At 36.7% G+C, this 27,239-nt stretch overlaps 1 protein-coding gene across 2 annotated transcripts in view; it reads right to left on the minus strand.

The window, feature by feature from the left end:
- ADGRA1 (adhesion G protein-coupled receptor A1) overlaps positions 1–9,724 on the minus strand; it is a 392,880-nt gene extending 383,156 nt beyond the window's left edge. The window contains exon 1 of one of the 2 annotated variants that reach the window (XM_026710526.2): positions 9,198–9,724. In XM_026710526.2, coding sequence (XP_026566311.1) covers positions 9,198–9,424 — 227 coding nt within the window. In that variant the 5' untranslated portion in view covers positions 9,425–9,724. The remainder of the gene's footprint in view (positions 1–9,197) is intronic. The other variant, XM_087932478.1, reaches the window with a different exon arrangement.
- Between the last annotated feature and the right edge of the window lie 17,515 nt (positions 9,725–27,239).

Raw genomic sequence — 27,239 nt, forward strand, 5'->3', positions numbered from 1 at the left:
AGTAAGAGCATTTTAATATCAATCCTATGATCAATAAATACAAATTATTATCCAATAAATAAATACTTGTACTAGATTGAATATAATTTTGTTTTTAATTTGCCATGTAGTAGCTTTGGCAAACTATTCCAGATTTCATAGCCCTAAGAATCATAATTAGAAATAGTTATTTCCGATTGTTCCAATCTGATTAAGTAAAATTGTTAGACTGTGGAAAATGGAGCCAACTGAACTGCAGCCAGAGTACAGAAGTATATTTCACTGAACCTCATATGCACATATAGAAAGGCTGACTTTCCTGTTTTACAACAAATATACTTCCTGGAAAGGAGAGAATCCTTGCTACATTGTTTGAACATATGTTTAGAAGCATGCTATACTTCCTGTGGCCCTATTATGGGATGCCCTATATGGGTGAAGGAATTGAAGGGTCAGTGACCCTTCCCGTTTATTTCCCATCCCAAATTGACACAGGGTTGGTCATTTCAGCTATGGAGACTCAGCCAAACTAAGGCAGCTACAGTTGTTTCATAAATGGTATCCTTACTAAGAACAGAACTGCAGTCTAACCATTATGTTAAGACATATCCTGATTAAATAAGGAAAGAAACAAGATGTCTCAAGATAAGAAGCTTTAGCACATCAGCCCATTTAAAAACAAGAACTGGGGGCGGGGTACTGGGGGGGTTGCGGGGGGGGGGAAATCATTTAAAGGAAATTACTAATGCAGAAAGTATCCACATGTAGTACAAATGAACAGAATTATTGAAGCAATAAATTTGAGAGCACTGAATGTGCCAAAATACCAAAATACTGAGCCAAATACTGGCCAAAATACTGAGAATACAAACTATGATCAACAAATATGCGTTCATAAAAGAAAGTGAAGGAAAAGAATTCAGATAATCAACGCTGCACTATAAGCAGGATAATATTGACCTAATTTACAGGATGCTGGTGAAGACTGTAATTCTGTAAAGAATGGAAAGTGTGTGTGTGTGTGTGTGTGTGTGTGTGTGTGTATATATATGTTTTCTGAGGTTCTCGGGTATTTGTATGTGGATCTTTGGTTGTTCGGGTTTTCTCCCGCGTAAGATTCGAAGTATCTAGGCAACGTTTCGATGAAGTCTCATTCATCATCTTCAGGCTTCTGTCTCCGGCTCTGTGCTTCTCAGAGTGATGAGAAGCACAGAGCCGGAGACAGAAGCCTGAAGATGATGAATGAGACTTCATCGAAACGTTGCCTAGATACTTCGAATCTTACACGGGAGAAAACCCGAACAACCAAAGATCCATAGATAGATAGATAGATAGATAGATAGATAGATAGATAGATATTTGTTTTCTTAAGTTTTCGCCGGTACTTACATGAATGGTATTCAGCTTTGTTCGGGTATTTTCCCATGTCATTATAGTTGTGCTTTTAAAGTTGTAGCAAATATACCATTCATATGTATGTATGTATGTATGTATACGTATATATGTATATGTATGGATGTATATATGTATATATACTGAATAATAGCAACTGAGGAAGAAAGGATGATGAAAATAGAATTTATAATCACTCTTCTTATCATTGCAGCGTGATTCACTAGTCATCCAGGATCATCATTCCTCCACCAAGGATTACTTTAAAACTTCCCAAGGATGCCTATAGCCCTGATATTTTGATACCCTTCCACCCAAGTACCAAGCAATGCTTAGCTTTAAAGGCCAAATAAATTTAACCAGCTGCTGCCACCTGCTGAAACACCACAAAAGAAGCCTTTATACAAAGGTTCCAGCACTTCAATAAATGTGAAGGATTTTTAACCATTAAACAGAATTTAAAAGATCCTCCCATACTGCATAAATTTTAAATGATTATTATTTACTTTCTTTAGAAGTCATTCACCCAGTTAGAAGTGCAAAGTTCATAAATGTTGACAAAAGGTCCTTTAAAAATATTTTATTAGAATTTTAGAATACAACAGAAGCAATCAGTGAAAAGAATAAAAAATAGGAAATAATTTAAAAAGTAAAAAGAAAGAATTTTGATTTCTTCCCTTCTCTCCCCTCACTCCTTAACCCTTTTTAACCCCCAAACACATAAATCACCAGTTTAGTCTTTTCTTCTTTCAATAAAAAGTCTATATAAAGCTTCTAATCTTTTTAAAAGATCTTTATCATTTTTCCCTGACCAAAGTCTTCAATTTAGCCATTTCCACAAGTTCCATCAATCTTATAATCTAATCTACTTTTGTGGATATTTCATTATTCTTCCATCTTTGTGCATACAATAATAAACATATCTATCAATGTCCTTGATCACTGATCATTTTATTTTAGTCTAAATGAAATGGAATTAGTGATCAAGGTTATTCATTCTTTATTTTATGATCTATGAATAGATAACCCTAATAATATAATATCAGAACAAAACAATATCCAGCACATCTTCATATTATATTCAAATTTATAGGGAATTTTGTAGTTATTTATTATTCATTCGATTTTTTTTCCTGCCTTTATTACTTTTAAAAATAACTCAAGGCAGCAAACATACATAATACTCCTTCCTCCTCCTATTTTTGTAATCATGTACTTTGTTATATCCATATTCGCTCGTACTTGATGAACAGAACTAAGCCTGTTAACTAGAGGCAGGCTCTTAAGGTCCAAAAGGACAAATAACATTTATTAGGAAATAACATGCTCTAATAGAAACCCTGTGTCTCTGACCTGTTCCATCTGCATGCTAAGGAAAAGGAAATTCTCTGTGCTTCGCTAGCAAGTAGGTGAAGGAAACAGTTTAATACCAGAAGGTTGTTCATCCAGGTGTAAACCAAAGCAGTTTAGCGTTAGACATTTAAATGACCTCAAGACAGATGATCAGTCAAAAGAACCTTGGTTAAAGCATACAGTGGACTGAATCTCTACTTCAGAAGAAGATAAAGAAACACGGGTGGATTTCAAGAGCCAAAAAAAGCAGGAAGACTAATTCATCTAACAAAAGTAAAATGAAGGTTCTCTAGGAGATCCCCAAGGTAGCAACCAAAACTGAGCCGAAGATTCTGTTGCTAAGTAAGACATTTTTAAAGTGAATTTGGACTCATTTTATGACCTTTCTTGCCACTGTTGTTAAATGAATCGCTGCAGTTCTTAAGTTAATAACACGGTTGTTAAGAGAACCTGGCTTCCCCATTGACTCAGAAGGTCACAAAAGGTGATCCCTTGAAGCTGGGACATTGCAATCGTCATAAATATGAGACAGTTGCTAAGTGTCTGAATTTTGATCGCATGTCTATGGGGATGCAGCAACGGTTATAAGTGCGAAAGAGAGCCATAGCTCACTTTTTTCAGTGCCATGATAACTTTGAACAGTCACTAAACAAACTGTACATCAAAGATTATCTGTACTTCACAGAATTCCAAGGATCACTTGCAAGCGATACATGTAATAGCAACAATCAGAAATATAGGTTAGCATTTCCAGAGAAGGAAACAGTAGATTATATGAGAAAAACAAATTTAGAGGGAAAAATTGCTTATTCCTAATGGATGTTCAAACTCACTTTCTAAATCAGTAGTTATTCTAGTGCTGAGTCATTTTCATATGTAAAAGAGGAATGAGTGATGCTGTTATGAACTAAACATCCCATTGAGTCCTTTGTTTGTTTTTGCTTCTACGTTTAAAAAGACAAATACCAACAGAAAAACTAAACAAAAATGACATTTAAGAAAAAGGTATTGCTTAAAGCATGGCTAATGCTGATATTTCATTGCCACAAGAAAAATAAATAAATTTATCCTGTATAATCTTCTATAGATAGGCTTCCTTGTGTTTTTAATTATATGTACTATAAGGTGTGATTTGGAAATAACTAAAAGCTGTAAAATTTGTCAACAAAAAGCTTCATCAGAGAAAAAGATCTGTAACTGGCTTTATTAAACTTTTTTCAAAATCAAGCGTGTGTGTATGTATACAGTGTGTGGTATGTGTGTGTGCATGTGTGCATGTATGTATATGTATATGTATCAGTGATGGGATTCAAATTTTTTTACTACCGGTTTTGTGGGTGTGGCAGGGGAAGGATAATGTAAAATCTCCCATCAGATGCGGTATTTGCTGGTTCTCTGAACTACTCAAAATTTCTACTACCGGTTCTCCAGAACTGGTCAGAACCTACTGAATACCACCTCTGATATGTATGTATACCTTTGACATATTCCTCATAAAAAGCCCTGAACTAGCTCAAACTACGACACAGCAAAATATCAACTTGCAGCATTGCAGTGAAAAATGAAGAACGCACAACTAAAGATAACATACTCTTTATGAATATATACAGTACATTTAGAAGAATAGTTTTGAGCTATGTATGAGTGTGGTCATAAAATGGAACATGCAGTTGTATAAGGTGAAAAAAACACTAAAAAATTATACTAGTTTGGGAAGTAAATTAACAAACAATCTTGCATGACTAAATTTATCAACTCAATGATAATAAACTCCAAGGCTAAATGCTTTACAGATGTGGAGCTAATATACAGCAGAAGAAAAAATAAATTATTGCAAAAAGGGAAATAAATTTAGAGTAAAAAAAGTTAAAGCCCAAATGGCACCAAATTAGTAGTAGATTTATAGTAGTGATAAATATTTACAAGTTGAAGAATGTGGAATTCTTTTGAATTTTTTTATTCAGAGCCACTTACATACATTATCATAAAATTAAATGGATATGCATTTTCATCACATTGCAACTTTCACCTCAACAAATCAATGAATGTGTGATAGTATGGTATAGAATAGAAATACTATATAATCAAAGTAGTTTTAAAAGACTCTGATTTTATGCTTAGGCAGGAAGCTTATTACTAATTCAGATTTCCTTTTAAAAACTATACAATAGCTCTAAATACAAACCTTGAACCATTACAGAAAGAAGTATAGGAATCAACTGTCTTAGACCTGTAGGATTTGATCTGGAATTCATCATTTTTTCTAATGATGGTTGTCCTAGTCAGTAAACTCAGAATATATCAGGTATTTATTTTACCAGTGATAAAAATAACTAATGTTGTATTTCGATATTTTGTAATACTTCAATCATCTTGATACATTGTGACAAGTAAGATGAAGTCGACCTCTAATCATTTAGTGCCATACTATTAATCTAACATTAAAGTGGGAAGTACTACATTCACTACAGTACTGTTTTTTTTAATATAAATCAAATCAAAATGTAAAAAAAACCAAAGAACTAAAATTGTAGAGTTCTCATTCCTAGGAACATGAATTATTAGTCAGACTGGCATGCATGGAGAATATTTTAAACAAAGTTCCCTTTTACACATCAAGAAGGCAGAGCAGCTGCTTAATCGTCTCAGTTGGATTCAACTGCCATTTCACTTCATTAATTTATGTGAACCTCACTTAGACCATCCCAAAATGTACAATTGCAAAAATCTGTTCATACAAATCAAGGTTGAGAAATTCCCTCTTGACACTCAAACACTAGAAAATGGCCATATCTAACAGCAATTTTCCTTAATTCTGTTGTGTGTATCAACTACCATTTCAAGAAAAGTTGAAACAAGAGTTATTTTCCCTCCAGTGTTCCAACTGGGTCAATTCATTATAGGTTGTGGAAGGTATAGATGAATGTACCATCTAATACAATCTTAAATAGATGCCTATATTTTAATTAATAGTAATGTTATTTTTCAGGGGCAATGATAACCATCAAGAACAAAGTGGGCCTACTTTTTCCCCATTTCCCAATCATTTATCATACAAGGATATATACAGTATCTTTCTGCAACATATAACATATAATCAGTCTGTAATATCTTGAAAATGGCTCACGCATATATATATATCAATACATATATCAGATACATTTATCTCATCATAAAATTGCTGTTTGAAAATTCTAATTTCTGTTTAAATATCCATGAAAGAATATTTATTATCACAACTGTCTTAATGACTTATCATTGGATAATTTTTTTTCAATTATATAAAAAGTTGAAATCATTTGAAACATTACGTTCCATTCACTAAAGCCTCTTCTCTGAGGGAAAATAAAGCGGAAGTAAACAGCCAGTATCTTCGTAAAATATTTGCTCCCAGGAATTCCATAAACTTTTTATCACCAATTTCTGCAGCTGGCAAAATGTCACACCATGTAATCTGATTAACCAAAACCTCATTCTTTGCAGCAAGTACTTGACACCAATCAATCTGTCAGCTGAATTATCCATCTATTGAAAAAAGCATTTCCTTTTAATTTTGTTCATTTAATATTTTGCTTGAGCAACTGTTTAAAATATTCTAGGAGTAGATTCCTTTAACTTGATTACTTGCAAAATAAATGGTGAAAATAGGAAAACAGTTTAAAAGTTTAATGTTGAAGGGTACTGTTAAACTGAAATTCTGTACTTACCTGGAAATAAGCACTCAATGGGATTTCCTACCAAACAGAAATAACTGTTCTGTACAGATTTGGTCTTTTTCATATGCCAACAACCTTTTGAAAATAGTGTTTATGCAATTATAGTACCATGAATAGGATTATAAGTTAGCAAAAGTATATTATTATTGGCTTCATTTATTCTACCAGTTCAATTAATATAAAACAGTTATGAGACACAGTTTAAATTTGTTAGAATATTCTGCATTAAATGGCTGTGTATAAAAGGGTATACATTTAATAATATGCTTAAATCTACATTCCAAACCATTAAAGACAAGTGAAATTAATGTATTTTACTTCCAAGAAAACATTGTTTACAATTATGAGGCAAGCAATCTGCCAAAATGAATCCATTATATTTGAATAAGGAATATAATTTTTCCTATTGGCATCTAACCATGGTAATCGTTATTGTTTCTGCCATATCCTATATTATTGCCTTCGTCTCATAAGCAGTCCAAGACAAGTATATTAAACTGATATCCCCCCCCTCCATTAAAACACTATCCAAGGGTAATGTCATGGTATAGTATAAATCAGTTAGGTTTTGTCCCTAATTATCTTGGGCGGAAGTGACTTAACAAAGGCAGGAAAATGGATTGGGATCAGCAATGGAGACATCAGATTTCACATCTGTCTAGTATGAATTCACAATATCCCCAAATTTCACAGAATAACTCAAGGATGGAGAGCACAAGAACCCAAGAACTTGTGGAGCTAGCCTTCAATAACCCCTAGGAGAGGAACAGACCATATAGTCCAATGAATATTTATTGAAAGGTCAGTATGTTGAATATGACTTCCTCCCAAGTAATGTCTATGATCCTACACAAACGCCAATTCTTCCAAATATATTTCATGTTCACATGTACATTTTAGCACTGTATCCTTAAATTAATTACGCCAGTAATTACATAGGTTTTATGATGTTGGCTGGAGTATTTCAGAAGAGTTCCATTCAAAATGAAGTTGGCACATTTATACCTTAATGAGAAAGAGATTCCCAGAAGAATAGTAAGAATAGAGCAAGCCAGAGTTTAAGTAACAGAACACAGAACACATCTGTATTTTCCAAGCACAAGCTCCACAGATGTTGTAAATTACTCTCTTTTTTCAGTTGTCTCTCTGAAAAGTGTCAAGTTTAAGAATAAAGTTCAGTAAAGACTGGAAATTTTCACAGCAAGAGTTGTCAACAATTATACTCAACAGCACTGGACTTGTTGGATGAATGAATCATTTAGAGAGAAAAAATGATACAATCAATTACATTCAACACTGTTTTAAATAAACTATGCATCAGGCTGTAAGAATAAAGTTTATACAATATAAACCAGACTGCTCTGCACTTTAAATTTAAACACTCAAGCTTATTTATTATTGTTAATCAGATCAGTCTGCTAATCTATAGTCCATGTATAATGGCATTTGCATATTATTCCTATTGGTTTCAATTATGACATCTAAGTAAATTTGCATGCAAACAGACCTATCAATTTTACTTTATGTAACAGGAACTGACTCAAAATACATTCTCAACATTGCATTAGATTGGAGGCAGGGAATGGAGATTTTTGTAATTCTGTACGGTTAAAATTGGCATCTAGTGTATGAATAGATCTTATTTCTCAAATCCAACTAAACCTTTACTATTCGGTGTATTTGTGGCTGTTATTTTTATGGTCTGAAATTATTCTGTTGGATATAAAGATGTTTCAATTGATATAAGGTATAGCATGGGAATATTATTTGCAAACCACTGGTTTTCAAATAATACCAGTATACATTACTCCCCCTCAAAACAAATAAAATGCTAGCAAAAGTTTCCAAAGAAAGAAAATTCAGGTTTCTATTGTACAAGCTAAATAGGGGGAGGAAATAGCTGCATTCAAGAATCAGACCCTTATCCTTCCAAGATGATTTCTATTTATCAAAGATAATATCAGAATATAATCTATTCGCGCCTTCTTTCACATCAAAAAAATCCCCAAAGTATTGTTTCCTGTCACACTCCTTTTTGCAGGAGGAAAAAGGGGTGGGCTTTCCAAGAATACACAAAATATCTATCTGTTGGGCATCCCCAACCCTAGGTGAGTTTGTCTTTCCTCAACTGAAAAGTTAACATTTTGAGGAATCAAACTTTTAAACTGGGTTCCTTCAACTAGCCTTTACACTTTTTGGAGAAAAAGAACCCTACAACTCTTTCAGCCCTTCCTTCTGTCCAAACCCATTCCGTTTCCAGAAAGAGCTAATTTCCTTTAACAATGTACATTGCTCGGTTTGAGAAACGCAATCACCAATAGATTACGCCCCTTTCCTCGGTTCAGGGGTCTGCAGCCAGGTCCTTGACAGAGGGATTTCCTGCCCATAATCCCCCACCCCACCCCACCCGCCTCTCAATAAGTCCAGCAAAAGGCGGTGTAATGGCATCAGCAGCCTTGTAAGCCCTCCGTCTCGGAACTGGGTTTCTCTGAAACCAATACAACTTCATCCACAGATTCCAGAAAATTCAGATCCCACTCGCAGCTCTTTCTAGAGCCAGAATCTACCTGGGCTCCATCGGAGACCCCGAAAAACCGTGAGAAGAGGCTTCTGACCATGCACAAAGCGCCGCCCCCGCCCTGTAATATTTTCTAGGGACCCGATCGTCGTCTCCAGACAAAATTAAGCGCTTCACACAAACAAACAAACAAACACACACACACACACACACACACTCCTTTTTTGTTTTTTACTCACAAGGAGACGGTGCGGTTGGGCAGCAAGGAGGGGTGCAAAGTTTCCGCCAAGTCGCCTCCGCTGCAGACAACTTTGATGCGGAGCGTTTGCCGGCCGGGTCCCTTGGAGCGCTCGGCGGTGCAGAGACAGCTGTCAACCACCAGGTCCGGGCAATTCCTGTTGGCTTTGGAAAGCCCCACCGCAGCGGCCGCCACCAAGCAGAGGGAGTAGTAGCACAGCCCGTGCATGGCGAGGGGGCGGCGGCGGCGGCGGTGCCGGCGCCTCGGTTCTCTTGCGTTTTGGGCGGCTCGAAGTAAGAGGAGGCGGCGGCGGCGGCAGCGGCGGCGCTCATGGCATAGTCGGCGCGCACACGGCAGCCCTCTGGCAGCGAAAGGTGGTCGCCGTCCAGCCTTCACGCCTCTTCCTCCACCTCCTCCTCCTCCGCAGTGGGCCAGAGACGGGAGGCGCTCCCTCTACTCTCGGCACCGCCGCTTCCCGCCGCCCAATCTCTCTGGGCGGACCACACGGAGAGAGAGAGAGAGAGAGAGAGAGCTGCATCGGATGAAATGCCTCCCACCTTTCGGCCGTTGGAGGAATTAGATTTCTCAATATTTTTTTCCCCACCTCAAGGGGTGTTTCTCGGGGGCGGGCGCGTCCTGAATCAGAAACAGAGCTGGAAGGGACCTTGGAGGTCTTCTCGTCCAGCCCCCCCCCCCTCCCCGCTCGAGCAGGAGACCCTACCCCATTTTTCGAACAAGGGGCTGTGCAAATCTCCTCCCCATCACCTCCTCCCTCCCCTTCAGGAGTCAGCAGCCGTGTCTGGAGGGTTCAACCGCGCGCCTTCCCCAGTTTTTTGTGGGGGGCACCACTGTCTCTCTCTCTCTCACACACACACACAGAGAGAGAGAGAGAGAGAGAGAGCTTTCCTGCTAAGGGATGAGCCCCCTTCAGTGTTTCTGTGGAAGGGAAGTCAGAAAGCCAGTGCTCAGAAATCACCCCTCATTCCTTTCACACATGGGTGTGACAATAAACCAGGGTTGGCTGCCAGGTGGGCCCAAGTCTGGATGAAATAGGCTTCCTCTCCACTGTGGTTCTGACTCCCTCAGATCCAGCTATGCTATGGATACATAGAGGGGAGCCTTCTGCACAGGTCAGGCTCCTCATAAGACCCTCACTTTTAATTGCCTGAGGGAGATTGTATAGATTGGACTAACTTCCTGCGATAATAAACTCCCCTTAGTTTCTTCATTTGACCAATGTCCTTAAATGGACATGGTGCTTTTTCAGGAGGCAACTGGACTTTCTTCATTTTTTTTTCTTTTGAAGATGTTTTCGCTTCTCATCCAAGAAGCTTCTTTATATTAAATTTATATTAGGAAGGAAGAAATCCTTTCGTTCCCCATTATCCTCTCAGAGCTGAAGAAGCTTCTTGGATGAGAAGCGAAACGTCTTCAAAAGAAAAAAAAACAAGAAAGTCCAGTTGCCTCTAAAAAAGCACCTTTAGGACAACCTGGATGACTGAGAATCTCTACAGACTTTATACATGAAATAGGAAACTTATCAGTGACACACAAGGACAGTTCACCTTTGGATAATTGTGAATGGGATGCAATGTGGAAGAAAAGTACAGGTAGTCCTCGACTTACGACTGCAACTGAGCCCAACATTTCTTGTTGCTAAGTGAAACATGTTCAGTGAGTTTTGCCCCACTTTACGACATTTCTTGCCACAGTTGTTAAGTGAGTCCCTTCAGTTGTTGAGATATTAACACAGTTGTTAAATGAATTTGGCTTTGCTTCTCGGAAGGTCACAAAAGTTGATCACATGACTCCAGAACACTGCAACTGTCATAAATACATGCCAGTTGCCAAGCATCTGAATTCTGATTAGGTGACCATGGGGATGCTGCTACAGTTGTAACTGTGAAAGGCGGTCATGTCATGCCCCTGATAGAGACTGACTCTGAAAGAGAAGAGGAATAGCCAACAGGGAGTGGGAGTGTGGCTCCAGAGGTGGAGGAGGAGGCTGGGGAAGGGCAGAGGCCGGCTGAGCAGTCAGAGGAGGACCCAGGCCCATCCCCTATTCATCCTAGGGCACGCAGGGAGGAGAGGATAAGGGAAAGACATGGTCTACTCAGGAGGAGAGTTGCAGGTGTGAGATCTGCATAAGAGTATGGACCTGTGTGCTAGCAAACGCTGGAGACAAATTAGTGTTTTATTCCTGGATGAGGTTTATCTTGGTTGGCGTTCTTCCAACAGACCATACCTGGTTATCTTCTTGAAGTTTGTAATTAATTATCCTAGTCTGTCGTGGAACTTTCTTCAGTGTGGTTTGTTTTTGGTATTTTATTGCTTCATTATCTGCTCTTTGAATTTAGACTGTATTTCTTTCATTTAGAATGTTATTTTGGAAAGAGTTTAATCTCCAACTGTGAACAATTGAACAGTGAAGCCAAGTTGAAGGCATTAAAGGACTTTAATTTACATTTTGGTTTTTGTTACATTTGTGGGACACTCTAGGTCATCACAGATCATAAGTCACTTTTCAGTACTGTTCTAAGTTCAAACAGTAACTAAGTGAACTGTTGTAAGTCGAGGACTACTTGTACTGACAGTGTGCATAAGCGTACCAATCATGCCTACCGTCCCTGTCCTATTGTTTCTTTTTATTTTTCTTGTAAGTCTCTATCTCATGTATTCAAAACTATGTTTATTCCTATACCTGTATCTTGTAAGCGATTGACAAATCAAATAAATACTAAAAATACTAATCCTTTAGTGCCATATCCTTTCTAGTCCGGTCATAGGGAGATGAGATCTAAGCTGCAAAATTTCACAAAACTGCCAGCTATCAACAAAGAGATTCGGGAACTCCAGTTATTTGCTTTCCATCTAGAGAAGGTCTAGATTTTTACAGCCAAGATCTTGTATTTCTGTTTATTCAATTACAGCAGTCTTGTTAATTCTACATAGTTTCCTTTTTCCTCCCCCAAATCACATAATCACACTTCTTGTTTATTTCTCAGTTAGCTTAGAAAAAATGGTTTCTAAAACTGCCTACTCAAGAGACTTGATGCAGCATACAAAGAGGAATAAAAACACATCCATACCAATAAAAAGCAGAACAAAAACAATAACTACATTAGGGGTGTACCAAAATTTTAAATCTTGTCACATTCCAACATGTTCAGAATTGTTGTAGCCCGTAATTTCGGTTTACTTAATCTTCGGTAGATAGATAAAAGCACCCATGCCAAGTTTAGTGTCTGCTGGATCCATACCTTAGAATAATGTTCTTTAAAAGTGTGGTCCCAGGACTCCTTGGTTCCCCCAAGAACTTCTCAGAGGTTCTCAATCAAAATTATTTGCTGCCTGTATTGAAAAATACAGCATTACAATATTATATTAAAATTGCATCTTACAATAGTGAGAAGGAGTGGTGGCAGTGAATATGTCAGTTTTAATTATTAATATTGATAAATATAACACACAAGCTAAATGTCCTTTGGGGGTCCTCATAATTTTTAAAAGTGGAAAAGGATCCTGAGTGGGGGAAAAGTTTATGAAATGTTTAGAAAGTTTAGAAAGATAGAAGAACAATATTGCTGGCACTTATATGTGAGAACAAGTCAAAACCTCATATAATAGGGATAGCTCTGGTGATCAGCATCATATTAACTACACATAACTATCCCACCATAAATCATAGCAAATAATAAAAACAAAGAAATTCTTTGCTAATGTACTGCTTCTAAATGACTTTGTCAAAAAAACATTTAAAACAAGATAACAATGTTCTAGTCAGACTACAAGATACCACTCATCCATTACAAATTCATAAAACAAAGTAGAAGTTGACAATGATGACAACAAAAAGTTTTTTTTTAAAGAGACATATTCATGCCCTGTCAGAAGTATTATAACTTGTGCCTGCTTTGCTTTAAAATATTTTTCCCAAATTCCCTTTATGTGTATAAATATATAGCAAATTTGGAGGACAACATGGAGGCCAACAAATTGGAAAAGATCAACCTACATTCCAATACTAACAAAGGAACTTAACAGAGGGTGCAAATTATTGTACGTATAATAGCCTTAACTTCACATGCTAGTAAAATATGGAGCATGCAACATTAGAGCCCTAATGGAAAAAAAGGTACCAGATGTTCAAGTTGGTTTTAGAAAAAGTCAAGGAACATGAGGCATTACTGTTGATGTATGCTGGATAATTGAGAATGCCAAAGAATACCCCCCAAAAAAGTCACTATATGCTTTGTTGATCACAAAAATGCCTTTGATTGCATTGAAGCTGAAAGTGCTCCGAAATTGGGAAACCCAAAGCATCTCAGTATTCTCATGAGAAATATGTACAAATCAGGAAGTAACAGTACACACGGGACAGTGGTGGGATTCAATTTTTTTTTACTACTGGTTCTGTGGGCGTGGCTTGGTGAGCGTGGCAGGGGAAGGATACTGTAAAATCTCCAGTCAGAGGTGGTATTTACCAGTTCTCCGAACTACTCAAAATTTCCACTACTGGTTCTCCAGAACTGGTCAGAACCTGCTGAATACCCAACTCTGATATGGGAGCATATTGAAACAGACTGATCTCAGATTGGCAAAGGTATGTTAGAAGGCTGTATACTCTAAATAAATAAATAAATATCTTATTTATTCAACCTATATGGTGGACATAAATTAAAGAAAGTTGGAAGAAGAAGATAAAATTGGAGGAAGAAACATCAATAACCTGTATTGTGCTGATGACACAACCCTTATGGCAGAAAAAGCAAAGGATCTGCAAGTTCTGGTAATAAATATATATATTAGCATTTGATAAAGCCGCCAGGAAGGCTTTTGAAAAAATATTCAACCACTGTGGTGTTTCTTTTCCTACAAAGATCAGAATCATGTAACCTATGGTATCTATTCCTTCTGAATATCTGTAAAAACAAAAGTTGGTTTTTGAAGAAGCCGGATATGAAGAGTATTAGCACTTTGGAATCTTAGTACTAGTGAAGACTCCTGAAAATTGATTGAACAGCCAAAAAAAAAATGTATTGAAAAGCAAAAAAGCAAAACAAAACAATCCAGAGTTATTATACATCCAGGCTCAAATTATCCTACTTCAGACATTATTATGTGAAGACTCCACTCTCTACAAAAATGTTGGGAAGGTGGAAAGAAAGAGAAGAAAACAGCAGCAAGGTGGATGGATTCAGTTTATAGTGGCAATATTGAAAGACTGAAAGCCCAGGTTAGGAACAGAGAATACAGGTTTTTAAATAATGTGATAATTAATAGCTACATATAACTCAACAGTACAGGGAAATCATAATCACTGAAAAAGCTATTTGAAGGTTTAAAGAAAGGAATATAGAATGAAAAAATGCATCAGAAGAAAGCTGTGGTGTGTGTCAGGTAACTGGGGCAAAGCAGTGTGACATCAGAACTGTTTGATCAGATCCCTTTGCATTTGGGAAGGAAGAATTTTGATGGCCCCTGTGATGCCAAGGAGTGGATTACATTAGCTAATAATTGCTGGAAATTGAGTTAAACAAAGAAATGGAACAAAGGGGAAGAATTGAAAATGGTCCAGATAAAAAAATAAAATAAAATCTCTCAAGAAATTGTATCCTATAACAACAGATGCAATCCAAATTATGGAGTTATTTTTAGATAAAGAAAAAGCAATGGGAATATCCAGTTGCATCATGCATGTTTGCTTCCTCATCTTCCATATTCTGAAAATAAGCTGTCTAGATAACTTTTGTACTGAAATGATATTTCTTGACCAAGTTTGCAAACCTAGGAAGTTAAGCCCCTTGGTTACAAAGTGATTTGCTTTAGACTCTTCATCAGGCAGAGGTTTGAGTTGAAGAAGGAGGCTAGTCTGCTTGCTGGGAAATTTGGTTTGCCTCAATCTAGACACATAACTAAACTGTATACTCTGATGTATGTTACCATGGACGTTATTTGATATTTTTTTGTAGGGGGCTTTTTGCAGAGCTAACATCATACTAATATGCATTATACATTACATTTTCTTAAAGCAAGCAGCAAACAAAAGAAAGAAAAAGATAAAGCTCAAGGGGAACCAAAAGGAGCTTGTCTATCACATAGATAAACGGTGTAAATAGATGGTGCACACTTTACAAATAACCCCTTCTAAAGTGTAATATGAAATGCATTTGAGCTCACACACATTTATGCTAGTTTTGTTTCTCTTGGAGGTAACCCTAGTCCCTTCCCAGCAAATGAAGCAGGGTGTGTTTTCTGTTATTTTAAAAGCAAGCTTTAGAACTTATACAAATAATAAACATGACACTTACTGGTTTTGTTTTTTAACCATTCTAAAGAAATAGTGGTTAAGCGGAAGCAGAGGTGGTATTCAGCAGGTTCTGACCAGTTCTGGAGAACCGGTAGCGGAAATTTTGAGTAGTTCAGAGAACCAGCAAATACCACCTCTGACTGGAGATTTTACAGCATCCTTCCCCTGCCACGCCCACTAAGTCACACCCACAGAACTGGTAGTAAAATAAATTGAATTCCACCACTGAGTGGAAATACATACGTAACTCTTTTTAAAAAAATATGTTACACACACACAGAGAGACAGACAGAGAGAGAGAGAGAGAAAGAGAGAGAGAGAGAATCAATTCGCAGACAACCGCAAGTGGTTCTGTGTAATAACCAAAGATAGCCACGATTAAGTAATCGTTTAACCTGATAAACAAATCTTCATTAGTTTGTCAACTTGCCACACTTTAGGCTTTCAGTTACCTTGGTATGGCCTTTCCAAACTTGGTATTATTGAAATTGTTGGTCCTCTCCTCTCCAGACATTGTTCGTACTGACTGAAATAAGGGAAGTTGTAATCTAGAGGGACTGCAAAGCAACAGTTTAAGGTTGGCAGGAAGTAAGTCAAAAATATTTTATTGTGTGTAGCAGGTACTATTAAAACGAAACAGGCACTGATATATATGGAAGGAAGGAAGGAATATACCCTCTATGGCCAAGGAAGATAATAAAAAAATTCCATTGATCCATTTGAAGTTTTAGTTGTTGGTTGTTGATGTGTGTGTCTGTATTTAACTCTATATAACCGTATAATATATATGTATGGATTTTTGTTAAAGAAGGAGCCAGGGGAAGGACTATCCAGGCAGAAATCATAATTTTGCCACCATTCTATATCAATTAAAGAAATCAAATTAAAATCAGGAAGATTAATATGAATGTTATTTACTTATTTAGTTAGTATAGATTTTTACCTAGGTGCTTTTTTTTTACAATTGCCTATGTATATACTACATCTACATTCACCTAGGTGTATATTACAGGGTATGTAATACAATAGTTTTTATGAGAGATCTATGAAATAACATGTAATACTTTAGATTCTGTTGGTTGTGTTGGTTGTAATCTAGCATAGATATTATTATGTGAAATCAGACATTGGGCCAGTGTAAGCTCTTGATGGACATTCAGAAACAATCAGATGTGGTATTCAGCATGTTCTGAGCAGTTCTGGAGAACCGGAAGCGGAAATTTTGAGTACTTTGGAGAACCGGCAATTACCGCCTCTGACTGGCCCCGCCCCCATCTATTCTCTGCCTCCCGAGTCCCAGCTGATCAGCTGGGTCTTCTTTGGTTGCCCTGCATAGGAGAACGGAGCTCTAAAGCAAGTTAGTGGGGTGGGAATGGAGATTTTACAGTATCCTTCCCCTGCCACGCCCACCAAGCTACGCCCACAGAACCAGTAGTAAAACTTTTTGAATCCCACCACTGGACACAATGTAATGGATATTTTGTCGAGGAACACCACAATCACACTGAGAAATAGAGACAAGGCACCATTTAAACGAAGAGTCCTGTTGTGTACGAATCCTGTTCAGAATTGATCCATGCTGGCCACGAAAGTCAAAACCTGGCATCTTTTGTGTAGGGTCATCTTTGTAATTGCCTGTATCTTAGCATTCAGCAGCCTATTTGGCTTTCCACTGTGTGCTGATGTCAAAGTTGTTAGACAGCTGTTGAGCGAGTGCCAGTGAGGGCTTCCTGGATTTAAGCTTGCCAATTGATAGATGAGGAAGATCAGCATGCAAAGGAAGAAGTAAGTTTCTCATAATTTTGTTGTACTCCTTCACTAAGGCTTCCTGCCTTCATAGAGCTGATGGTGCAGTAGATTACTAACGGTATAGTAGACTATTGTAATAAGTTCTATATATGTCTTCCTGCAATACTGCTGAGTACTGTGATTTAGATGTGTTCTAAAACTAATGCACTAAGTTTAGTCTTCTAAAAACGCAAAGGTCCATGAATTCAAATCCTAACAGAGAGTTTGAACTCACAGAATAACATCTGGCTACCCACATCTGAGGAATTCCAAATACGACAAAACTGGTACCATAGTGTCTCCTGGTGGTCAGTATCTCAAATATATTGTTTAAGTAGGATATTATTCTCAAGTCCACTTTTTTATATTCACTTTTTTAGGGAAGCATGAGGCAAACATCACATGGGGCAAAATCATGGAGTTTGGAAAACATATGCTTCTTTTTTGCACCATAAATTATGAGTCTTATCCGTGCCATATTTACGTCTGACTGTAAGATAAGTATCAATTAGAGAAAACCTCCATTATTGTGTTTCTGTGTCCCATGATCACCATATTTGAAAAACAATGTTTAATTTGTTTGTGCTATCAACCTTTTATTCCTTGGGATAAGCAATATACAATTTGCTGAGATCAGCCACCTTGAAATGAGATGTATTTGACTTCTGTTTTTAATAAAATAAGAGGTGGGGAAGGAGGCAAAGATATGTATTATGCTGTCTGTATTTCACTGTCTAGAATTTTGGGCTTGGAATTATCTTCTTTATAGAATTTTGCAAGGCCTGATGATAACTTAGATTGCCACAAAATTGCTGATTACACTTTCTGAAAATTGCAGTGGTCCCACTTTTAGTTTTTAAACTTAGCAAGGACATTTTTATCTTTCATTCCCCTTCCTTTTTCCCTTTTCAATTCTTTATTTTCATTGTATTTTATACTACAGTATAATGAATTTTAATAAAACATTAAAAAAGAAACATTTTATGAATTCACTTTTCACATTTCCATCACAAAAGAAGAGTCTGAAGTTTCTTGTTTATTATCAGTATAGTTTGTATATTTTAATAAATTATTTTGCTGTCAGTAGGAATTGGTGAAATACGAACTTTAATAAGCAAGATTATTGTTTCCTCATACAAAGATTATAATTTTATCTGTAATACAGGTTTTATAATACTGCATCTATCTGCACTATATAGCAAATAAATTGAAAATATATTGCTTGCAATTACTTACTTACAGTATATTGTAAATTTTATTTGGCCCAATTTTAACCATTCTCTTCATATTTTATAATAAATTTCATTTTTCTACTCCAAAATGAACATTTTTTCAGTCTTATGGCACCAACTGCAATGCAGCTGAATTATTCAATCGTGCCATATAAAAATCCAAGAGATTATCATCTGTGACTCTACCTACAGGTTTTTCGTATGTTAATATTGTTAGTGCATGGGGAAAAAACCTTTTTTTTTTTCAAAGAAAAAAATCCAGGAAGAGGGTGCCTAAACACTTACCATTATAGAGAGCTGTGTGAGATGGAGAGGGAGGGAGGAAAGGAAGGAAGGAAGGAAGGAAGGAAGGAAGGAAGGAAGGAAGGAAGGAAGGAAGGAAGGCATCACAGCTGGAATGCAAATATCAACTAGGTAATGGCAAAGACTAAAAGTTTTTTAAACCTCTTTGCTGTCCAGATTGATACAGTTCAGATATAGTATGCAGTAAGAAGGCTGCACTCAGATAGGCTGAGACCCAAAGTGATCTGTCCTGACTTTAGCCCTATTTTATCTTTAGCAGAGAGAAATTATGTTTGAAGTTCTGATAGAAATTTTCTTTCCATTATTCTATTAAGCCATATTTAGTTCTACTGGATCCAGTCTGATGCAGTGAAGGAACAAAATAGCTTAGACTGCTACTGCCAGTCAACTCTTAGAGGGAATTCAGGTTTTTGGTCATCATCTATAAAGCCTTTAATGTCCCAAGCTTCGTTATCTAAGGCACCAACTTTCTCCAGTGATATATACTGTAGATAGTAATGAAAATGACCTGGGTGTAGATATGCAGGCCCCATTATCAAAATGATGAGGGGAAAAACATAGTCTGCAAGAGGCAGAAAATAGGCAGAAACAGCACACAGAAACGGACCCCCTACCTTACTCATTGCAGTATACGAACCATGAAGAAAGACAGCCCAATCAGACCAGTGGTGGTATCCAGCAGGTTCTGACTAGTTCTGGAGAACTGGTAGCAGAAATTTTGAGTAGTTCAGAGAACCAGCAAATACCACCTCTGACTGGAGATTTTACAGTACCTTCTCCTGCCACACCCACCAAGCCATGTCCACAGAACCGGTAGTAAATTTTTTTGAATCCCACCACTGAATCAGACCTGCAAGATTCTATTATTATAGCCACTCTCAGTTAAAGTAGTTTTAGCCTTCCAGTTGATTTCCTAATCTGATCTTCTGGAAGGGACTAACAATCTGACCATCCACTTAAATTGAACAGAATGAGCCTCCACTAAATCCATACTTGTCCTAATTAATATTTTAACAAAGAGAAAAAAGGCAGTATTAACCATTTTCTGAAATTCTTGTGATTGCAACAATGAACTTATTTTAATCTTACTATCAGTAGTTAGTGTGCTGGGCCACTCCTCTCATCTTACTAAATAAGATGATATTTGAATTTCTCCCAAGGCAGTAGCAGTTCTCAAGAAAGTCTGGGGAAGTTTGTATGTAACTTGTACAATTTTCTTCCTAACATAAATTTATGTGACTATGTTTACTATGACAATTATTTTAGGAATCATTTCAAGAATGGGGAAAGAGCGGAATTCATATGGTAGATGTCTATCAAATTTATTTTGAACCATCACTACTATCTTCCTATAGTCCTTTGTCCTTTGGTTTAGCAATGGCCTAACTAACTTCTCTTACTTCTTTGAAGAATGGATTTGATTTTTAGTCTTAATCATTGTATCTTATATGATTCTTGAAACTACTGTTCTATTATAGAAATATTGGAATGTATCTTTTTTTGTTTTTATTGAATTTTATTATAATATAAAATACAAATAGAAACAAAAGTAATAATAGGGGGGAAAGGATTGGAAAAGTAAAAAAAAGTGCAAGGTACAAGAGGAAGAAAAAAAAGCAGCAATTTCCAACTTTTTTCAGTACAATAGAATACAAAATACAATTACAGCCTCAAGTTTTTGTTTTAGTTATTTAGTAAGTACTAGCCATTTCTATATTAACAAACTCATCTAATAATCAAAACTTAAAATTTCATTTTTCTGCTTCAAGCATGAGGTCCAGAAGTGATTTCCAAGTAAAAATAAAACTAGAGAAATTGGAGCTTTAATTTTTCATCACTTTTTTAATCCATTCTTTCTTCCATTGTGGGAATTGATGGATCTTTTCATTTTTATGAGTATAGAATTCTCACTGTAGTCAACATGTATAATAACAAAGCTCCATTTCCCCCCAAGTTCCTTATCCAATAGTCCTAATATTGGGCTATATTATCAAGGACTGTTTGAGATGATTTCATGTGTTTCAGCTTGTCTATTTCAAACAACATGTTCAACAGATGATATTGGTATACTAGTGTAGTCATCGTTAAAAAGTCTCAGTGACAACAAATACTCCATGACATCATCACACCAACTATACAAATGATGTGATTTGCATCCGGTATAACATTAGAATGCAAATGACATACAGTATATAACTCACATAAGCTATATGGTGACATTAGGGTTATATACAAGGCCAATGTTCTCCTTAAGGCATATACTGCATGAATACAGCTAGCAAGATGATAAGATTCAAGAAAATTAATCCAATAACCCATAACCCTGTAGAACAGTCATAGCAGAAAATATGCTGCTTATAATATGCTGCTCACAAAAACATGCATATTTATATTTCAGGTACTGAAAAGATTAGTGAACTGTTTAACTGTTCTTGTCTTTGCTAGAAGCTTATAATTGAAGAATTATAATTGCCTTGTGTTAAAAAATGCATTTTAACTTTTTACCAATTTTCACACTTATGACCCGCCCCATTTCCATATGGTACTTTTTCATTCTTTCTGATAGGAAAGTTTGTGTATTAATAACTCATTTTCCTTAATGGAAACTTTATGTAATGCTTTATATAAGAATCACAAAATCTTTTGCCCAAAGGGTATGATTTTTTCATGAACGCACAAATAAAAAGTACCATTTGTTCAATAAAGTGGCATGTGAAAACCCTTTCAAGTAGATTGAGATTACTGAAGCGATATTGCTGAAAGCTTTTAAAAATAAGTTTGGTAATTGCAACACCCAGTCCAAACCACTGAAGTGAACATGTTATTCATGAGTCCCATTAATGGGTTTCTGTCTTTTGTTTTTGGGTGAACCACTGTAGCTCAGTTTTACCACTAAAAGATCTACCTAGCTACTATCTACTGTAAGCAACCCTTTCTATAAAATCAGCCAATGGACAGCCAATATCATCATATAATTTCACAAAGGAGAGGACAATATTCTGTTTTTATCTTCAATATATATCTATTATAATGTACTATTTTATTTGAATAGCAGAAAATTGCGTTTTGCAAATCTGAGCTATCTACTTTTCCTATGTTGAAGGGGAAAAAAACCAAGCATTTTCTTTTCCAGTTAAATGAAGAAATTCTAGCATTTCTGAATTTTACCATTCAATCCAAAACATTTGGTTTATACACTAAAATAAACTGTAATGAGATTTGTTGGGTCGTGCATTTTTTGTTCAGTACTGTGATTTTGGATTTGTTACATTGTGTGAATCCAACTGCTCTATTTTTATATAAGCCATAGCTTGTGCTTCAGCATGTTATACAATCTCAGCCTATTAATCAAACCATAGCTTAATGTTACATGAAAGCAGTTCAAATTGTATTTTTTTTTTATTTTGTTTTCTTCAAATGTAACAGATCCATTTTTCTGGGCAAATCACTCTAATATAGTTTCTGTGCAGAATTTGAAAATGCCTCAAATTTGCTACTGCTGTTTATCTAGTTGAGACTAAAATGATGGCATGAATTCTATTATCAGTGGTTCTCTTACAATGTATTAGTTTTATCTCATTTGAAATCACTGTCTTCAACTCCAGAAAATCTGTCTGCTTGAAATGGCTGTAATGAAATGCTGTCATCATACAAAATCTTCTGAAACAGGATCCCCTAAAGCTCGTAAAATATTGTTCATAGAAATTTTGTTCACTAGTTTAGCTTTATTGAAACGTAGCATGTTAAACGTAGCATGTTCCATTCTGTTCTATTCTGTTCTGCCTTGTGAAGTTAGTTTATTTATATTTGTTAAAATCCTGCTGCTAGACCTATTCAAAATAAACTATATGAATTGTTCTGATGGTTTCTGTCCCTGCCCCTTTCCTTCCCAACTTCATGTTAACAGGATGGACCATTATAATTATTATGGGAATATCTATATATGGAAGTGGAAGGAAGACAGAATATAGGTTGTATATAAAATAAATCTTTTCCAAGATGTAGGAATGGTGTTAATGTACTGAAATCACGCTATTTTTTTCAAGTGTTTATAATATTTTAAGTTGTAGAACAGCTAAAAGATAAAGCACACTACACATATGTAGCCTACAAAATTGTAGCAGACATGTTTATTTGGATGTAACTTAACAAGACCAAGAAATAAGACCACCTGGAAATGATTGACTTGGATCTTCTAAAAACAGGACATTTTAATGTAAAAGTAACCCAGATAGTTAATTTTACCACTTCGTTCCTTTCTACAGTAAAGAATTGTGGAAAAAGCATGAACTGGAATGATACCACCTTTTATAGCAATATCTGTTTTCTTCTGTTATATTGCCAACACACTTATCAAATTATTGGATTGGGCCTAGAGTAGTGGTGGGATTCCATTTTTTTTACTACCGGTTCTGTGGCTTGGTGGGTGTGGCAGGGGAAGGATACTGAAAAATCTCCAGTCAGAGGTGGTATTGGCTGGTTCTCTAAACTACTCAAAATTTCCGTTACCGGTTCTCCAGAACTGATCAGAACCTGCTGAATACCACCTCAGGCCTAGAGGTGCCAGGAGAATAGGCAAGAGCTACAATACTGTGCTCTATAAAAATAATTGCATTGATAATACAAGGAGAGTACTGAACAAAAATTAATAGGCTACATGACAAACTACAAAGTCTTTAGATGGCTGAAATCTATAAACTCATGGTATAGCAATGAATCTTATACCTTATACCTGCTCTAAATATCATTATTTCAACCATTATACATTTTTCACCACCCCTGTCCAAAATAAGTCAGTTTGTGTCTTTGGAAATGGAACAGCATATATGCCAAGGCAATTATTATATAAATTTAAAGATAACATTTAACAATTATTTGATTGTATCTGCAGGCAGCCACAACAACAGCATTATTTGGATGACTTTGGAAACATCCCTTATGTGCCTTGTAAAATTATGCCATTTTACTGTTATTTGCCTTAAATTTGTATTAGTAAATATGGTTTTTCCTTTCCATTGGCTCATTCCAGCCTACAGATGATTTCCAGTGCAGAAATAATCACAGAAGATCATTACATGGAGAAAGTGTGTTTGCATATTTTAATAGAGTTAAGGAGGGGCAGTTGTGAATCCAATCAGAATGGGTTAGCTATAGAGTGTTTTCCATTTCCTCACTTCTTGCTATCAGCCTTTTATTACCAGTTCTGTGAGTGTGCTTGGTGGGCATGGAAGGGGAAGGCTACTGCAAAATCCCATTCCTTCCCCACCCCACTAACCTGCTTTCCAGCTCCATTCTCCTGTGTAGAGCAACAAAAGAAGACCCAGCCAATCATCTGGGATTCGGGAGGCAGAGAATAGATGTGGGTGGGGCCAGTCAGAGGTGGTATTTGCTGGTTCTCCGAACTACTCCAAATTTCCACTATCGGTTCTCCAGAACTGGTCAGAATCTGCTGAATACCACCTCTGCCATCAGCCATATTCATGAAAACAGTAAAGAGAGAATAAATAGAAAGTCAACCTTTTTGCCAAGTGCTAGTATTTAGGTAAGAGTAGCCCTTAACTTTAAATAGAGCTGGCCTAAGTGAAACCGCTCTCTAATCTTTGTATTTGCCATAACAGCAAAACAGAGTCAAAGAAGTGGTTAATTCTGCACGTCTTTCCATGATGCCAATCAGGCCATTTTCTGTTGTACTGAAAGCATGCAGGTATCTTTGTTTTATTTTAACTTCTTTAACAAGTGACTAGGCCCATCAGCTCAAGTCTTCAACCAATGTTGCAGGTACCTTTCTGATTCTGCCATCTTTCTTCTTATGATATGCTGAATAGTGTTGAAATGGTTAATATGTAAGGGCCCAAGATGTGAAGGTGCTAGAGGAAGGTTGCTAAACCAATCTCTTGGATCCTTGATTGCCCTGTGAATTTGATGTGATACAATAAAGCAGCATTTTGCAATATCAATGCATAGCTTTTCCAAGTACGTAGAAAAATTCTTCAATTTATTTATAGGAAGGTGGGGAAAGATAAGGATATCCTCTGAATTATTATCGTTCACAACCATGACAGAGTTTCCTGATTCCAACTGTGTAGCTAGAAAACAGGAAAACAGCAAAAGTGGTTTTATTTTTAAGAATCCCTCCAGCTGCCATATGGACATGCTAAGGTTATTGCTATTGTTTCCATGAAAATGCTTTAAGTATATACACTCATACTTTCAAAATCTTAAAGCTACCCAGTGAAATTATAGACACAAGTCCAAAAGTTCTCACACTTTTTGAACATTTTACTGAGACACTAAACAATATGTTATCTAGATTAGGATTACAATTCTGGACTGAAAAAAAACTACATTACCACTAGATGGCAGCCAAGAGATGCAGAAACATTCTAGCACTTTGCTGCCATCTAGCCTTAGTTCTGAGCTCTTGAATTCTGAGCTCCTGAGCCCTCAAACCCCTCCACTTCCATCTTCTTCCTTCCTCCTGCTTTTTCTAATTCCAGTAAGGCAAAATCCACTGGGTAAACTGAAATAAAGCAGGAATGAATAGGAGGTAATGTGCCACCAGAAGGCAAAAAAAGATTAGCACTTCAGACTTGAACTTTTGGTATTTAACGCCTGAGAACTTGTCAAAAATGTATAAAAGAGTTTTAAATGTATGTTGGAAATGCAATGGCAAAGAGGACTGGTGGACGTGATAAAACAAAGAAATATTGGTTTTCATTTTAATAGCGAAAATTCTTAAAATAAACATAAAATTGAAACCAAAAGCTTTCCTTTTAGGTGTGTCCCACCCCTCCCCCGGTCCCATTCATATTAGATGTGCCATTTAAGACACGTCTGGGCTGAAAGGATTAGCTGGTGACATCACTGTTGCCCAGGGTGATGCCCGTAGGGGCTTCCTTCATGTCACCGTCGAAGAGCTGGCGCTTGTGTTGGGAGCTTATCCTGCCATGCAGCAGCACTCGGGTATTGAACGCGAGCTTGCTAACCTCCAATCCAGCATCCTAACCATGTGAGCTACTGCACTCCATCTTTTTAGGTTTGATGGGCAAAAAACTTTAAAGAAAAATTAGAACTTTGTGATCATATATGTAGACACTGGAAAGAATCTTATATGCACAAAGACAGAAAGACACATTAATTTCCACTACAGAAGAATGGATGTTAAAGATGATGGAGTTAACCAAGATGGTGAAGCTGATTGTTTTAATCTTAGACAAGAAATTATCAAGTTTCTGTTTGGAGAGAGAGAGACCTGATGCATCAGTATACATAAAGAAAAGGTACATTCATTAAGAATCAAGAATCATAATGTACAACACTTAATGATAGTCATAGGGTACAATCAACAATCAAATCATACTAGGAAACAGTCAATATAAATCCTAAGGATACAAGCAACAAAGCTACAGTCCTACAATCACAAGTGGGAGGGGAGGGGTGATAAGGAGTGATGAGAAGGTTAACAGTAATAGTAGTGTACACTTTGTAAATAGTTGAACAGTGTTGAGGGAATTATTTGTTTAGCAGAGTGATGGCTTTAGGGAAAAAAACTGTTCTTGTGTCTAGTTGTTCTATGTGCAGTGCTCTATAGCGTCGTTTTGAGGGAAGGAGTTGAAACAGTTTATGTCCGGGATGTGAGGGGTCTGTAAATATTTTCACAGCCCTCTTCTTGACTCGTGCAGTATACAGGTCCTCAATTGAAGGCAGGTGAGTAGTAATTGTTTTTTTCTGCAGTCCTAATTACTCTCTGAAGTCTTCGTCTGTCCTGTTGGGTTGCAGAACCAAACCAGACATTTATAGCGGTGGAGATGATAGACTCAATAATTCCTCTGTAGAACTGGATCAGCAGCTCCTTGGGCAGTTTGAGCTTTCTGAGTTGGCGCAGAAAGAACATTCTTTGTTGTGCTTTTTTGATGATGTTTTTGATGTTAGGTGTCCATTTTAGGTCGTGTGATATAGTAGAACCTAGAAATTTGAAGGTCTCTACTGTTGATACTGTGTTGGCTAGTATTGTAAGAGGTGGTAGTATAGGAGGGTTTCTTCTAAAGTCTACCACCATTTCTACGGTTTTGAGTGTGTTCAGTTCCAGATTGTTCCAGTTACACCACGAGGCAAGTTGTATAACTTCCTGTCTATATGCAGATTCATCGTTGTCTCGAATGAGACCAATCACTGTTGTGTCCTCAGCAAACTTCAGTATTTTAACAGAGGGATCGTTTGAGATGCAGTCATTGGTATATAGGGAGAAGAGAAGTTGAGATAGCACACAGCCTTGGGGGGGCCCTGTGCTGATTTTACAGGTATCAGATGTGATTCCACCTAGCTTCACCTGCTGCTTCCTGTCTGTTAGGAAAGAACAGGTGAAGGTTATATTTGCATATAAGCAGTAGATGTTGGCCTTTATTCTTAT

This window comes from Pseudonaja textilis, chromosome 4 (genome assembly GCF_049901715.1).
Source record: "Pseudonaja textilis isolate UNSWEBS1 chromosome 4, rPseTex1.2, whole genome shotgun sequence".
Classification (NCBI taxonomy): domain Eukaryota; kingdom Metazoa; phylum Chordata; class Lepidosauria; order Squamata; family Elapidae; genus Pseudonaja; species Pseudonaja textilis.